Genomic DNA, 16,595 nt, shown 5'->3' on the forward strand with positions numbered 1-16,595 from the left:
AAATGATTCACTGCTCTCAGGTCAGGTCATTTCACTTTGGCATGAGTGTGATTCTTCTCTTTTTTTACAGCATGTATGCTTTAGTGTTCTGAGTCAGAAACCAATGACCACTACAGCAGATGATAGCCAAACGTTTGTATCAAGTTTAGCATCAAACAAAACTAGAAATTAAGAGACAGCTCACATATCTTCCCACGCTGTCATATTTCATGTCTGCGATTAGGATTTGCACAGTAAATCTTCTGTATTCATTCATCGATTTTTAACGCATGGTGTGTACAGAATGTAACCAAATGAATTTGGTTAGTGGTTACATTTGTAAATTAGCTCAGAATTTAAAACAATTGGGGGGTCAGGGATTAAAAATGTGAAGTGGCAGTAGACTTCCAGCCTCAGAGGCTGCCTGCTGTGAAAGTGGCCGTTGTGTGCGCTAGTGAATGTAAAGTGAAACACCACTTGAAAACCTCACTTCAGCTAGAGGAACCGACGTTGGTCGACAGAGTACTCAGTAGACAGTACTAGACACTCCACCAGCTGTCACGACACCTCAACAAGAACTGACTCAAAATAGAGCAAAGTTGTCGTGAATGAAGATAAAATGAACATTATACCAGTTTTTTAAGTAGTGTCTGCAACTAACAGCAAATGTACGTACAATATATCTTAAATATGTCCACGGGAGCAGTTTACAGCTCCATACAATAGTTTAGTTTCACTATGGGATGGTGCCATTTCTGTCTACGTGCTGTGTCTCAAAGGTGGAGTATGGTTTGAAAATGTGTCGTCATTTCAAATAATATTTCAAAGGTTATTTTTTTTAACTGATACAAGAACGATGTCTTCTATTAAGCATGCTAACTTTCCAGTAAGAGAAAGGCTGTAGTTTGTATTAGCTGATCTCATTGGTCGGCAGGTTTCTGAACTGCCCACAACCCTTAGCTCTGACCGAGACATACCTGTATAATAGAGCGAGTAGACTGAAATGGTGCCATCTAATAATGAGCATTTGTAAGGGACAATTATATGAAGATCAGGTTGAAAATGTGTGTTCTTTTAATTTAAAACAAAATGCCCATAGAATCAAAGTCTGTGTGCATAATGAAGATCTATCCCTGACTGACTTGAGAACAGTTTCTCTAAAGTCATATTGACTTCTACATAACGTCAGGACTGGCTCAGATATTCTAGATCAGTACTTAATCTGTCTGTACACATCCAGTCAGTCAGTCAGTCAATGTCTAAAATCACACCACAGTTATCCGTTCTTATAACAAGTCACTTCCAGGTGCAACACCTTGAATGCATTCAACATTTCTGGAAAGAACAGTAGGAATAATGTAAACTTGGATTCTCTACATATAAAACATTTGGTTAAAAACAAAAAATGAATCCTGTACTTTGACAAATGGCAGAACAGTAAAAGAACATGTGACAGAAGATGTCAGCCTCACCCAAATCTAGGGAACGCATGCTAGTTGTAACATGGAAATAAGAGGCTCAGAAGACGCTAAAGGTGGTTGCACACCAGCTGCGTTTTTCGGAAAACCGATGGAGAAGCGCCGCTAAAAAGCCGAATTCGCATCCGATTCGCGCCCGGTGTGTGGAGACCTTAAGGCCTGATTTATGCTTAGCTGCACGCCAGTGTTGTTCACCGAAAATAACTGTGAAGTTCAAAAGAATGAGCTTGCTATTTTCAGTGCGCGACCAAGTATAGATCAGGCATAACCTTGACTACAAGGGTTTTCTATTTGACGTGGCAGTTTGATTTACAGACATGCACCCAGTCAAGCTGTACGAGCGTGACAGTCTTTTGAGTGCTATTTTTCTTTCTCCTGAAATACCAATTGAATTTAGCCTCTGCGATTAAGCTACACAAATGATTTACATCCCAATTTGTACATCTAAGATATAAGATCATATGAACAACTATACTCATCCAAAGTATGTTTAATGTGTAGAACTGAGGATTGTTTGATACAAATTAAAGATTTGCAAATTAAAGAGTACAAAAGAACTGCTAGTCAAACTTGTGAATGTCAGAAGCCTGTATAAGAGGTGGCTGCTCTGGACCCGAGCGAAAGCTTGGACAATGGCATCTCCGTGTCTCCCTGTGGGTGACGATCCGGTCTACGGCGCCCCACCGCATATTTGCTGCTGTGACTTATACCCCTGGATAGAAGACCATCAGTCTTTGGGCTTGGCTCCAGTCCCTGGAATCGTGGACCCACGACAGGACGGGCCACCCCCCAACAGAGAGAGCTGTGTTCAGAGGTACGGCCTGGCACTTAGGGGAACCGCTGTAGTGCCACGGCAGCAGCTTTAAGTGCAGAAGCGGCCGTCACCTCTGGACCGGGTTCCTGGAGCCCAGGGACTGCTTTCCACGACTCGCCCCCTTTCGGTAGCCTCCCACTGGGCCGTCCGACTGCGATGCCCTCACCTGTCTATAGGGCCTCCCCTTGGCCTCTGGTTCCGAGTCACTAAGTTCCAGGTCGGGGCAGTAGCCATCGCTCTCCTGGTAAGACTGAGGGCCGGCCTGCTGGTGCTCGGACACTGGCTTGGTCCAGAACCTGTCTTTGCCCAAGCCTTTCCGGGACAACTTGTCAGAGACACGCATGTCCTCCGTGGTCCGTATCAGGCTCACAGTGGCCTCTTTGAAGGACCTGCTGAAGTGCTCCATTGTGGACTTGCGGAATCCGCTCGCCGCGTTTCCCTTTCCCAGTCCCTCGTGAGGGGAGTCCTGTTCACTGGGGGTCTGGCAAGATCTGTCTTTCTGACACACAAAGCTCTCCACGAGGCCATTGGATTTGGCCGACCGCACCCGCTCCTGGTCCACTTTGCCGTTACCATTGGACGAGTGACCGTGGAGGGCGGCGTGTAGAGCTAAGGGTTTCCCCGTCGGCTTGACGGGAAACGCGGGGCTGCTCGCCACGCCTCCATCTCTGTGGGAGTGGCTTGAAGACAACAAGAGTCCGTTGGAACGCTCGTCTCGCCGGCCACGGCCATGGCCGTGTAGCTGAGGCTTCCCCAGGCCCAGGCCCCCCGCACTGTGCTCATGAACATTCACACTGTTGTCCGGACATAGGGGCCCGTTTCCAGACTTGGAGCTAGTCTTTCCATTTCCTAGACTCAAGGCTTTGGGCATCTTCAGCTTGAGGGTTATCCTGGGAGGAGGTCGGAACAGCATACTCTCCACGGGAAACGACACAGGAAGACCTGGAAGAAACACGGATACTTCAACTAGGGGTTAAGGGTTAATCAAACTAATTGATTTCATTGATTTAAAAATATTCAATGATTTAATAAAATAATCGATTAATAATTGATCACTATTTTGGGCATGTTATGATCACATTTCTAAACGTTCAAAACTAGTAAAATAAATAGATCTGTTGCTCCGATCTTGGTGCAAACACCGTTCAGGCCAGGGGTCTGCCAAGCAAATCGCCACACCAGGGTGGGGTCCATGTGGGGCCTCAGGTGCACAGATGCTCCAATCTGCACTGTTCAGGGATTTGCCATGAGAATAGTCACACCAAAAAAACTGAATTGCACACATATGGGGCACAGTATTATTGAAAAAAGTACAAAGACATGCACATCCAACCCAAACTTGGGCAGGTGCTGAGCGGGGAGTAGTAGTCTGAGGAAGAGCATTGCGCTCGAAACGTCAGTCAACTTTTTTGTGCAAATAAAGGCACTTCACGAGCAGAGCCCACAGTGTGAGAGTACCTTATTTTCATTATCTGCACAGTATTATTGGCCATAACTCTGGGACGATTGCTCTGATAAGTACAATAAAACAAAACACACTTCTCGATTACTGGTATTCGATTAATCAAAGTAGTAATGGATAGAATAATCACTAAGAAGATAATGGATAGATGCAACGGACAAACAAAATGAGAGCAACAGATGACTCACCAGCAGAGAGCTCCTGGTTGAGTAGCTTGACTTGCAGGTTGAACATCTGCTCATGGGCTTTACTCTGCGAAAGCTTCAACTTCTCCCTGCGACTCACCATGTAGCACAAGTTCCTCACCTGCAAAAACAAAACAGTTAACCCCTGTACTAGACTCGCAGATGCATGCGTGCAGATGCGATGCGTTGTTTATTGACGATAGCCGACAATTTATTTCTATTGTTAAATGTTGCTTTTTTGTTTGTCTTTTAAAAAGGAGCATACATAAATGTATACCAGTCATCTACCAACGTTAATTATGTAACCTATACATGCATATTGCATTTGGGGTAGCCTAAAAATATATATATAATAATAATCAACAACTGTTAATTAACCAGATAATGCCATCGGCTACCCGGCTGGGGGAATTAACCGTTACCGACATCCCTATTTGGGGCGATCTGGGGCAACAGGCTGGGATTGACAGCATGCCAGTCCAGTGTCCTCGACAGAGAAAAGTGACATTTGAACAAAGGGGAGCAGCAGGGCAGGCCTACCCTCTCCAGGTCTTGTCTCAGATGCATAAACATGCGCATGCGCGTGTGGATGCTGTCCTCCTGGGGCTCCAGCAGCAGGTTGTCCTCCCCCTCTTTGATGGGCAGCAGGGCCTTGTTGAAGTTGCTGCGGCGCTTCAGCTTCCAGTACTGGTAGATGAAGTCCAGCAGGCTGTGGGACAGGCCCAGGCTGTGGGCCAGCTCCTCAGGCTGGATCAGCGTGTAGAAGTCCTCCTCCAACTCCTTCAGCCTCTGGGCCCGTTGGCCCACCTGCAGAGGGTGCTGCCAACAGTTCAGCAAACTTAGTACCATGGAATGGTGATTTCTTGATACTCTGTTGTTGACCTGAGGCTGATTCTACAAATGCCTTCAAAATCAGGAGTTCTCACACTTCAAGATACAAAATAAAAAAAGAACAAAGAAGCAGATCACAACATGTCGCTTTGTGTCGCACTGCAAGCTTTGTACATCTGCTATTTGTTTAATAGCAAACATTCTAAAATGACACAGATGCTTTCCCGGTTTTGATGGGTTAAATACAGGTTAATCATACTACCGATAATCAATTTAGTTGATTATAAAAAATAAAACAATCCTATTTTTTTCATGTCGATTCATTGATCGATGTAAAATTATAGCAAAATAAAAAAGCTTCTAGATTATTTTACTAATCAAAGAAGTACGGTAATCAATAGAACGATCGCCAAGAAGATAATGGATAGTTGCAGCTCTACCAACCTTCTCGGTCTCAATCGGAGGCGGCTTGGGCCGTGCCGGGCTCAGGCCCGCCTCGCCGTCCTTGGACTTGCTGTGTTTCAGGCAGTAGGACTTGAACTTGACCTCGTCGCCCTCGTCCAGGATGGTCTTCATCTCCAGGGTGTGCTCGAAGGCGCACGTCACGTGGAACGGGATGGTACAATTCTTTACGGAGCACTGTGACAGAGGGGGAGTTTAATTTGCTTTGCTTATTCATGTAAAGGTGCCGTGGATTAGAGTAATTCTGTATAGGTTTGCCCTGAGCCCAAAAGGTTTGAGAACTGATGCTACACATGCATACACTCCCACACTAACACACTCTCACCTGGATGCAGGCACCCGTTTTCAGCTTGCACAGACTGCAAATGAGCGACCAGCGGCTGGGTGGAATGTGGGATACTTTGGTGATGGGCTCCATCCTCTCTGGACACGCGATGCTCACCTACAGCATGTTTAGTTTAGTTATATTAATATATTATAATACATTTCATACAAAGAAAACTCAATGTGCTTCAGAAAAGAGAGAGACACCAAACGTATGGTAATCACACGATTACGTTTTTGTCAAATTGCTTTTGAATACTTTTCATTGGTTCAATATTTTTTTAACCAACACACAGATGTAAAGGGTGTTAGTACTGATTTATTAAAAAAAATCAAAAACCTAAAAGAAATTTAGTTAGGTGGTTTATTTTCCGGACAGCAACGGTATACTACACCCAATGGCCTAATGAGTCAAGTCTACAAAGGGATGAATAGCTATTGAAAAGATGAACAAAAAAATATATATAGAGATCAACAACAATGCAGATATTTACCTCGGGTATCCACAGAGCACAGCTCACATGTGCCCACTTGGTGCCTGCTCGTGTGGCTTTCATGGCACCCCCCTTCTTGGGACATAGAAGGCACTGTGGATCTATGCCCAGAACACAGGTCCTGCAAAGCCAGTTTCCAACGGGCACTTTGACGATGCCATAGCAGGCCTAGAGGAGAAGGGCAGCATGTTCTGGTGATATACTGGGACAACAGGCCACAGATTTAAAACCACTTTCAAACTGTCCCCATTTTGGGCATGTCAATATCATAGCATGGATAATAGTTATTAGTTAACTTGGATATTTGCCAATACAAAGGGTGGAAAAAAAGACACTCCTTGAAACATGAGACCCATGACCATTGGTTCTCAAAGCGGGGTCTGATTTTGAATAATTAACACAAATCTCTTCTGGGGGTCTCTGACACAAAACATCTTCAGAAGGGGGTCTGTGGCCAAATATATATAAATGTGGGGGTTCTTGGCACGAAGAATGTTGAGAACTACAGCCCTAGATTTTGTTGATGTTTGCCGACAAGGTCAAAGGAGTTACCTGGTGTACACATATGTTGCACTTGTCACAGAACACCATGTCATTGCCCTCCTCGCTGTCGGGGGAGCGGCACACGTCACAGATGACGTCCTCGTCATACTCGATGCCCAGCCCCTCCACCGTCTCGATGGCATGGTTCATGTTGTCATGGCACTGCCTCTCCAGGGCCTCCATGGCTCGCTCCATCATTAGCTCGTCAACTGGCTCCTCTCCTGAGAGGGGAAGGCCAATTAAATAACAATTTACAAAAACCATGACAAAGGCATGTCGGGAACGCCAGCGGAAACTGTGCGACGACTTCTACTTTTCAAGGTTCAAGGTCTTAGAATATGGGCCGAAGTGGAATTTGCAGTTGAATGTCTGTAAACATAAAAAATCGAAATACTGAATCAGGCAATTTAAAAGCTGTCACGGCCAAGTAGACGTGATAATGACCCTTGAAGTGTGTTTAAAGGGTAAGACCACTTTTTTGAGGTTTGGGTTACTTTGCAATGATGCAACTCCAAATGTGGACAAGAAATAAAAAATAACTGCTCCAATGATTAGAAATTGATAATTCAAAATATGCTCATTGACTTACATTGTAGCTAAAACAGCTCTCAAAGTCACTCTTTTAGTACGTAAACAAACACAAACAATGTTGATTCAGACAATATAGAGCATCACCAAAACTCATGTAGTTTTATTTTTTCATAAATTGGGAAGAAAACCCGGACTGGATCCGTGGATCCGGATCCAGATCTTCAAATAGTAAAATCAACAGGAATCTAACATTTTTATGAAAAAATAAAACTACATGAGTTTTGGTGATGCTCTATATTGTCTGAATCAACTTTGTTTGTGTTTGTTTACGTACTAAAAGAGTGACTTTGAGAGCTGTTTTAGCTACAATGTAAGTCAACGAGGAGCATATTTTGAATTATCAATTTCTAATCACTGGAGCAGTAATTTTTCATTTCTTGTCCACATTTGGAGTTGCATCATGGCAAAGTAACTACACAACCCAAACCTCAAAAGTGGTCTTACCCTTTAAGTAAAATAACCTAAGACAGTGGTTCTCAACTTCTCACATGATTTTTGCGGGTCCCCAGAAGACAGTTAAATGACAATTTAACTGTTAATTTAAAGGACTTTTAATACTTTTTTAAACGTGGAAAAAAAGACCATTACTCAAACGCAATCAACAAACTATACTATAGAAACTGGTGAAACATTGGCCAAATTGACAAATATAAGAAAATGGACGATCTTCTCGAGTTCTGTAGATCAGAATATTTGTACACTATCTGTGTTATGAGGGTCTTTGAAAGTAAATTAAAGAGTTTGAGAGCCACTGCTTCAAGTGGTTATGGTCCCGGGTCTTACCCATGTGGTCCAGCTCTGTGTTCAGAACGTGCAGCCAGTAGAGGTCCATGTCGTCCAGGTCATAGCGACACATGCCTTCGGCCAGCTCCTTGATGTTGACGTAGCCCGTCTCCGTGGTGTCCTGGCTCCAGCACTGGATGTACTTCCTCTGCCTGCTGTACAGAACCTCCTTGGGCCTCTCTGCAATCACTCTGGAGTAGGGATATACAAAGATTACATGTCACGATTATACATTTTCAAATGGTAAATTTATATAGCGCCCATTAACACACATTCACACACCGATAGCGGAGGAAACCATACCAGACACTAACTCACACTGGGGGAGCCTGGGATCCTGAGCTCTACCTCCTGAGCCACTGCCGCCCCATTATTGTGGCAAAGATTATTGTGATTAATTATGGCGACATATACTGGTACCCTTCAAAACAGACCAGAAGAGGCTATGTATTTAATAATTTAATACCTTCAAAACGTTTCAACAATAGCGAAAGTAGTTATCTACAAGCTTTTGCAATTTTCCCAACATACTTACAACATAATTGCGATTGGGTGATTATGTAACAATTGTGACAGGCCTAAAAATGTGGGCAACTGTCGTCTGAACAACCGGGCTGTGTGCAATAAGCGTTTTAATTATTAGAGTCTATAGGGTCTATAAATATAAGAGTCCCCTGGTGTGTACAGTACGTCTGCAGGGAACGAGCAGCTTTACCTGACTGAGGGTTGTGGGATGGTGTCTGGGCTGGCTGTCACCTGAACCCCCTTCTCCCACTCCTGCCTCCATGTGTCTGCCAGCAGGTAGTAGTCCTCTGGAGAGACATGGTGTGAGTCAGGCAGCTTCATAACACTGATCAGGTCTTTTCTGAACACCTACAGGAGGGAGGGAGGGGGGAGGAGAGAGAGAGATCAGAAGCATGCCATGTATTAAACCATTAAGACCTGAGGCCGATTCTACAAATGCCTTCCAAAATCAGTACTCATGCTTTCAAGTTTCAATAATAGCAGATGTGCATGCTGCAAGCTTGTATATCTGCTGTTTTTGAATAGCCAACACAAAAATCTAAAATGACACAGATGCTTTCCCAGTTTGAATGGGTTCAAATTGTGTTTCATCTCTTTTCTGAGATAGTCAGTGTGACCAGGTTTGGCCATGACTGTCCCGGTCTCAAGCTGTGTGCCCCGAGTCCCGACCAATATCTCTAAAACACTAATATGTCTCGGTTTTCAATATTCACAACAAAATTGTGCCGGTTTCCGACAGTAATAAAAATAATAATAGTTGTTTCACCTAACCAATCAGAAAACATGAACAAATGCATTGCTTATCTGAATTAACTGTTGAAGAGGCTGATCTTTGTCAAACATTGCATGTATCCATTCCAACACCGTATACTGTACGTGTGCATGTGCAATCGTGCGTGAATGGGTGCGTGTGTGCCATAGATTTAAGGGTCTGAGCTTGTGGGGCTTAAATATATGGTCACCCTAGGCTAAGAAGACCCACATTACCTCTGCCGGTTTCTTCTGGTTGGAGGCGGGGGTTCCAGGTTTACTTCCATACTTGTTGGAGCAGAAGGAGGTTGAGGGACCTGAATAAAAGATGGGGTGTCAGTTAAAAAAAAAAACTACATGTTTAAATGCCATAGAATCCTAGGGTATCTTTTGTTTTTCCAGGGAGGTCTCTTACTCTCATTGTCAGAACTGTCACTGCTGCTGGAAGACCGATGGCGTTTCATCCTGTAGCATCCTGCGAGACAGGAGAACACACAGATCAGGGAGAGAAAGGTGTATATTATAAGATTGCATATGTGAATTGTATATTCACCGTCTGCCTTTTAAGAAGAAAAAGCCCTGCCTAGTTTTTTACTTTTCCTGCTGAAAATGTAAGATCGTCCACCCCCACGACAACGGTAAGATGAAGCCTCAAGAAAGCCTTACATGGGATGAGGAGTGTGTGGAAATCAGACATGGGAGAAGATCTTAAGAGGCGGCTGTTCATAGCTACTGTAGAGTCAGTACTGCTGTATGGGGCAGAGACATGGACCCTCACAGTATAACGGGAAAGAGCCCTGGATGGAGTCTACACAAGAATGCTACGAATGGCACTAGGTGTCACATGGACGGACCGCATCAGAAATGTGGACCTCTATGGGGACCTGCCATGGGTCACAAAGTCAGAGAGAGAAGGATGAGGCTGGCAGGGCACTGTGTCAGGCAGTGGCACCCATAACTCGAGGCAAGTAAATAACCCAGGGCAAAGCCAGGAGGGGAAAGAAGCCTACCAGATACCACCTACGTAGACGTACTGTCTGCGGCACGACAGCTTAGCTAACAACACTGAAGAGCTCAATAACCTGATGTTGGATAAGAAATTGTAATGTGGAGAACAGCGATCCAAAATTTTCGAGTTGGTGTTGGCTAGACCTCACTCTCGCAGTAACAAATTAAAGCTTACTTTAGGCTAAGCAAGGGGCCATTTGAAGAAGACATAGCTGAGCCATAAATCATAAGACAGACAATTTATTTTGATTGAATACTTTTTATCGTCAGAAATGTAATCAGTACAGGGTACAGTCAAACACACGTCCTGGGACCTTGCGGTCTTGTTTCCATTCAGGTCCTGGCTGGGTATTCAATTTATAATCATGACATGAAAAATAACAAAAGGTAAAAATAACAAAAATATGTACAGGTTGGGGAACAAAGAAGGGGGTTATAAGGAAGGAGGTGGGGGTAGTCACTATACTTAAGGCTCATTCATAGTCTGAATTTCCGGTGGTGAGGTGACCACCGGCGCTGAAATAATGTTGAGCGGTGGTGATTAAAAACAGAGAGAAGGGCTGGGGCGGTTCACCGCGGCTCGTAACGTCATGTTGTAGTTTGGTGGTCACCTCACCACCGAAAATCTAGACTATGAATAACGCTTAAGGGGGGAGAGTAATCATTTCCTCTCCCTTTGACATGCTGAAAGGTGGAATTTCAGGCCTGTTTTAAAGGACGCCAGGGATTTGTAGTTTTTGACGAAGACAGTCAGGGCATTCCTAGCCTGAGCTAACGTGTTAGATTTCTGGTCTAGAGGGGCGGGTCGCGGCTGAGATTTGCACACGCCCTGATTGGATCTCATCGATCTGTCCGTCACCCCCGGCCCCTCCTCTCCCCCCTAGTGCATCGCTACGTCACATCATTTGGAGCGACACCCACCCGGAAGGGTTGACTCCCACTTTTAGACCAGAGCGGCCAATGCGTTCCTCCAGGCTTTCAATTTTTGCACCAACAAAAATGAAAGGCTGGTACCGTGGCTAGGGCATTCCATACTTGGGTGGCAGTGCTGTAGAAGGAGTATTTGCCCATGTTAGTTTTGAAAGTGGGTGGTTCTCGCTTCCTCTTGTATTGTGGCTGTGGGAGTCGCTCACATTTTTTAGGTAGTTTGTCAGGTATGAGGGTACAGAGGGCAATGCTGCATTTAGAATTTTAAATGTCAGTCCCAATTTAAATTGCTTAACTCTGTTTATTTCTACCCGGAGCCACCTTAGACTATCAAAATGGGTTGCAAAAAGATGGATCATGGGCCAGTTTTTAGTGACAGAGATGTTTGAGAACCAAGAGGTGCAATCATAGTCAGAGTAGGGCTGAATTAGGGCTCCAGCTAGAGTCATGAGAGCACTTTTGTTGACAAACGAGGAAATTCTGCCCAGACATCTTCTTTGGTTTACTTTTTTGATTACCCTTGTTGCTATGCTTTCACCTGTCAGTTTGTTGTCAAGAATGCAGCCAAGATATGTAATCTCTTCTTTGCTAGATGACGGTCGTCAATTCTGACCTTGAAATCATTTACTTTAATGAGTGCATGTTGGATTGGATTCAGTTTTTTCGAGATGTAGTGAGAGTTTGTTATCGGTAAGCCAAGTTTGGATTTTGGCGAGTTCCGAACTGAGAGCCTCCTAAATCTACATTTTGTCCTCCCCCGAAATCAGGGGTGCTGAGTCGTCAGCAAACAGGAACAATTTGCAGTTACAGGCAGCATTCATGTTAAGTAGTAAAGTAGAGTAAAGTAGTAACGGCCCTAGAATGCTTCCTTGAGGAACCCCACAGTTCACTGGGAGGGTGATGTCAACCAATTGCTCTCTTCCATCCAGGTAGGATTTCATCCAGTTTAATGATGCACTATCAAAACCGATCGCCTTCAGCTTGTCCAGTAGAATTAAGTGATTTACAGCGTTGGACATTTGACCTAATTTCTCCTTTCATTGTCAATGGCAAATATTGAGATGTGTGGGGAAAAAAGCTGTATATAATAATAATTATAGGAGTGGCTAGTGCCCCTCAAAAATAAGCACTGCCTAGTTTTTTGTAGGACAGTGTAAACATGTCCTTAGAAATTGTAAACAGTTACCCTTTTTTAATATCTAATGAATTCAAATTCCAGGTCAAAAGGTATGTACAAATGTTGATGTAGGGGTTGGCTCTGCCCTGGCCAAAGTTAGGTTAAGGAGACAGACCAAAGCAAAGCATGCTCAGTCAGAACATTAGCCACTCACCATATATTTCAAATCCATAAGCATGCTATTGGATTCCTCTGATAAACCCCAAACAACCTCTTCTCATCTGCAAATAAAAAAGAAATGGCCGTCAGTCCATGAGGCGGATCAATACCCAACAGTTAAGTCCAGATAACAGTTAAAAGGCTGCATACAGTACACTGTCCATGTATCTGGGAATGTGTCCATTGTGTCACAGTGATTTGTTATGCCTTGGTGGCTGGTCAGACCTCTCTTTGATGAAAGCTGGTTTGTTTTATGCCGTTTAGGGGTCCAAGCTTAAAGTATTAACAATACACAACTAGTGAGGGTGACTCACTGGCCCCAAGAGAGATCAGAGTGGTTGTTGGGATCAACTTTAAGGCCCCTTATAATTCTCTTTCACACACAGAGGGACTCAGACCCCAGAAGCCCCGGATACAGTACGCTGTTTCAACAGACAGGACGTGCCATACATTCCCCATGAGGGCAGGAGGGGTCGGTGGGGAAAACAAGCATGGAGCCCATTTCATGCTACTGCATACTCCCATATGAGCGGAACATAAACCCAGAGGCTAAAGATAGTTGAATCAGCAATAAGTTAGTTAACCAACTAGTACTGATCACTGATCAGATTAGCCTTACAGACATATTCTCATCCATCTATTCTAGATCACCACTTAAGCCACACTAATCACTGTCTGTCTGTGTGTGTGTGTGTGTGTGTGTGTGTGTGTGTGTGTGTGTGTGTGTGTGTGTGTGTGTGTGTGTGTGTGTGTGTGTGTGTGTGTGTGTGTGTGTGTGTGTGTGTGTGTGTGTGTGTGTGTGTGTGTGTGTGTGTGTGTGTGTGTGTGTGTGTGTGAGAGAGAGAGAGAGAGAGCACTAAAACACACCAGATGCAGACAGTCCTTTCCCTGCAATCTGTAATATTCACAACTGCTGCATCTTGCCGTCAGTCAGTGAAAAGCCCCCTCACTCCCTTACAGAGCTGCTTCTGTATGCTCAAAATACAAAATGTTCAGAAAGAGTCAGTACTTGAATCTAATGGGACTTGCGTACAAAATCAAAAACTAAGTTCCTACTTTGGCTTCATCCAATTCAGTTCTTTGCATTAGGTAACAATGAGTGTTTAAAAGAATAGCCCTCGCATCCAGCCATACACACAATTTGCCACTACTATGTGGCCTTAGAATCAACTGTAATACATTCCAAAGAAGCAGGAAAAGAATCGAACACAGCGAATTGCAAAACAGAATGACACGCGCACGCACAGTATTGAACAATGGGGCAATCTTCAGAGCATGTGTGACAGGAAAAGGGCGTGTTAGTTCAGGACTCACTCACACAGAGGCTGCATCCATCTGGAATGGACGCAAAAATGTTTGCATTCTCTAATACACATTATATTAGCTGGTGCGTTCCGCAGACTTACATCCAATGTCTGAATTAAACAGACACAATGCATTATGAGGTACACCCACAGACCAAAGCTGCAAATCCCATCCCATTATATTCATAGACATTCATTCATTAAAATCGGCCTTTAAACCGGCCTTTAAAGGGAGACCCAGGCAGGAACTACAGTAGATGATCCACATAGTTCTTTCTTTGGTCCATCTGCACCATTTGTGGCTTTTGCAGAAATCAAAAAGGCACACATGTACATGTGTAGAAAATAAATACAACTTGTATGCCCCATGGTTCCTAGTTTTGGCTCTGTTGATCCAAGTTGCCAGGGGGATAATCATGTTTAACCCCAAATACCCTTTGTGACTAGAGTCTTGATGCATCACAATGAGCTTATGCATATTAACCGAACATGCATCACTTCCATAACTTCCCTAGGTCAGTGGTTCTCAAAGTTGGAGAGGAGGTCTGGGGACCTCCATGTGTCTTTGAGGGGGTTTCAGGGGGTCCCCCAGGTAAATGACTCATTATGCCTTTATGGACCCGTGGTCCCTTACATCTCTATTTAGTACACCCACTACGAGTCATGGGGGACCATCAAATGTATCCCAAACTGGGGATCAAAAGTTTGACAATCACTGGCATTGCTCTCGGTCAGTGGTTCTCAAAGTGGGGTACGGGGACCCCCTAGCCATGGTTCATATGACGCTCGTACTTCACGAGATTATTGACGTGTCATGTTTCAGGGCTACCCCATGTGTCTTTGAGGGGGTACCCAGGTAAATTATTCATAATTTTGGAACCAAATCGACCCTACATGCCTATAAACTCATAATCGTGTGCAAATGGGTCCATTTGTACACTCTATTATGAGTCATATGATGAGGGTCCTCCCATGCGTACCAAACTGGGGGTCCTTGAAATTAAAAAGTTTGACAATCACTGCCCTTGATGATGATGACACAATAATAACTCGACAATTAAAAGCCACACATTTCGCGCGGTGCCTTGGCGCCAAAGCAGCGCGCTGCTGCGGGAGGACAAGGCTGTGCGTGCGGGGGAAGAATCAAACATGGGCGCCTCCGACATACAAAGATGTCACTTCCTCGATCGGGCCTTCTTTCTATATGCGCTCAGACCCATTCACAGAGAGAGCTCCCCGTTTGATAAACCACCCAGCGCACGATCCCGTTGAATTGTCCGTCTCATTCACCCACCGTTACTATTAACCATGATATGAAGTAAGTATGAGTGTAAGAAGTCATAAAGGAAACAAGGCCCTGTGTGGCCTCTTTGCACACACCGAGTGCCACTGAAACAAACACACACACACACACACGTTCACATTCTTTGGACCTTTTCTTACCTTGAATTCGCGTCCGTTATCGTGCGGGTTAGTGGCCGCCGAGGTGTCGTCGCGAGCCAGTATCGAGTATATAACATATAAAATAGAGATCCTGGTGATCTGTGTTCATGAAATGGTTGTTTTGTTTAAATATTTCCACCACAGCAGGAATTTCAAGGGGTTGCAATGCAATCTCTCTTCCACCACCGTCCACCACGGCACAACAGCTCTATTGTACCGCGCATCCCGCAGGGTCCTAAACTCCACCCCGTTCATCGTTTTGTTGGAGTTTAGGTAGGTTCGATTTTGTTTACAACTTTAGTTTACTATCCATGATAGGCGACGCTACATGACATGAATGAATGATAATACAAAAGTAAAATGACTTAACTCCAGTTCCTGGAATTAGTACTTTGTAATATTTAGTTTTTATTTATTTATTTATATATATATATATATATATATATATATATATATATATATATATATACATATATATATATATATAGTATGTATATATGTATATATGTATATAGTATATATATATATATATATATATATATATATATATACACACACACACACACACACACACACACACACACACACACACACACTTACTTTAGTTTTTCATGTGTCATTGTTAAATAACTTTGTATAAACAATTCATATTAATAAACACAATTTAATTATTTTTATACACCAAATTTTGACTGGGTGTCACGGTCACCACATTTTGACTGGGTGGGTTGTCATCATCATAGCACTGGCTTTCAAGTTGAACTGAATGTGATCTGTTTGATACACAGTGCATAGTATGTGGTTCTAAAAGTGGGGTCCATGAAGAGTCCCTAGCTAAATGCCTGGTAACTGAGAATGTACAAATAGTGGTCACCTTAAAACTGGAGTAGGTATGATGCAAACCCTGATTCGTTATGAGGACACAAAATTCAAGGTTGGAAAGGAATGCATGTACTAGAGTAGATTCTACATCAGGTGTCAATCAGCCTACATGAATGACATTGATTTACCAGTATGACAATTAGCCCATCTAGTAGAAGTAGATACTTGCTGGTAACAAGAGATTGACTTTGTTTGTTATGCATGCTACAACTTGAACTTGCCATGGCATTTTAGATGTTTCGGTGTTAAAGGCTTGTTGATGCACTAATATAGGCACCTCACAAATCATCATGGCACCCATAATCATAGTATAGACTAGAGAAGGGGTGCCCACTGCCCACACTTTCTTGAGCCGAGATGCATTTTCAAAATGACCACCCCACCAAAAACGTAATAAATTATCCCATTGCTGAAAATGGTTTAAAATTGTACCTGGTACCAAAACCGTTCCTTCCACTCGCTACGTCCGGCCGG

General features: G+C 43.7%; 1 protein-coding gene across 2 annotated transcripts; it reads right to left on the reverse strand.

The window, feature by feature from the left end:
• Window positions 1–1,048: 1,048 nt before the first annotated feature.
• Window positions 1,049–15,421, reverse strand: jade3 (jade family PHD finger 3). 2 transcript variants are annotated; one of them, XM_080770052.1, is made up of 13 exons: window positions 15,240–15,421; window positions 12,488–12,554; window positions 9,637–9,696; window positions 9,459–9,538; window positions 8,662–8,819; window positions 7,947–8,137; window positions 6,582–6,793; window positions 6,030–6,197; window positions 5,537–5,653; window positions 5,194–5,388; window positions 4,459–4,737; window positions 3,922–4,039; window positions 1,049–3,213 (listed from the first exon to the last, which is right to left on the reverse strand). In XM_080770052.1, exons 3-13 carry the CDS (start codon window positions 9,683–9,685, stop codon window positions 2,339–2,341), a joined length of 2,442 nt encoding a protein of 813 aa, XP_080626178.1. In that variant the 5' UTR covers window positions 9,686–9,696; window positions 12,488–12,554; window positions 15,240–15,421; the 3' UTR covers window positions 1,049–2,338. The 2 variants fall into 2 exon arrangements, with proteins under 2 accessions (XP_080626178.1, XP_080626179.1); XM_080770053.1 differs by lacking the exon at window positions 12,488–12,554.
• Between the last annotated feature and the right edge of the window lie 1,174 nt (window positions 15,422–16,595).

Source organism: Protomyctophum bolini (assembly GCF_963924005.1).
Source record: "Protomyctophum bolini genome assembly, chromosome: 8".
NCBI classification, from domain to species: Eukaryota; Metazoa; Chordata; class Actinopteri; order Myctophiformes; family Myctophidae; genus Protomyctophum; species Protomyctophum bolini.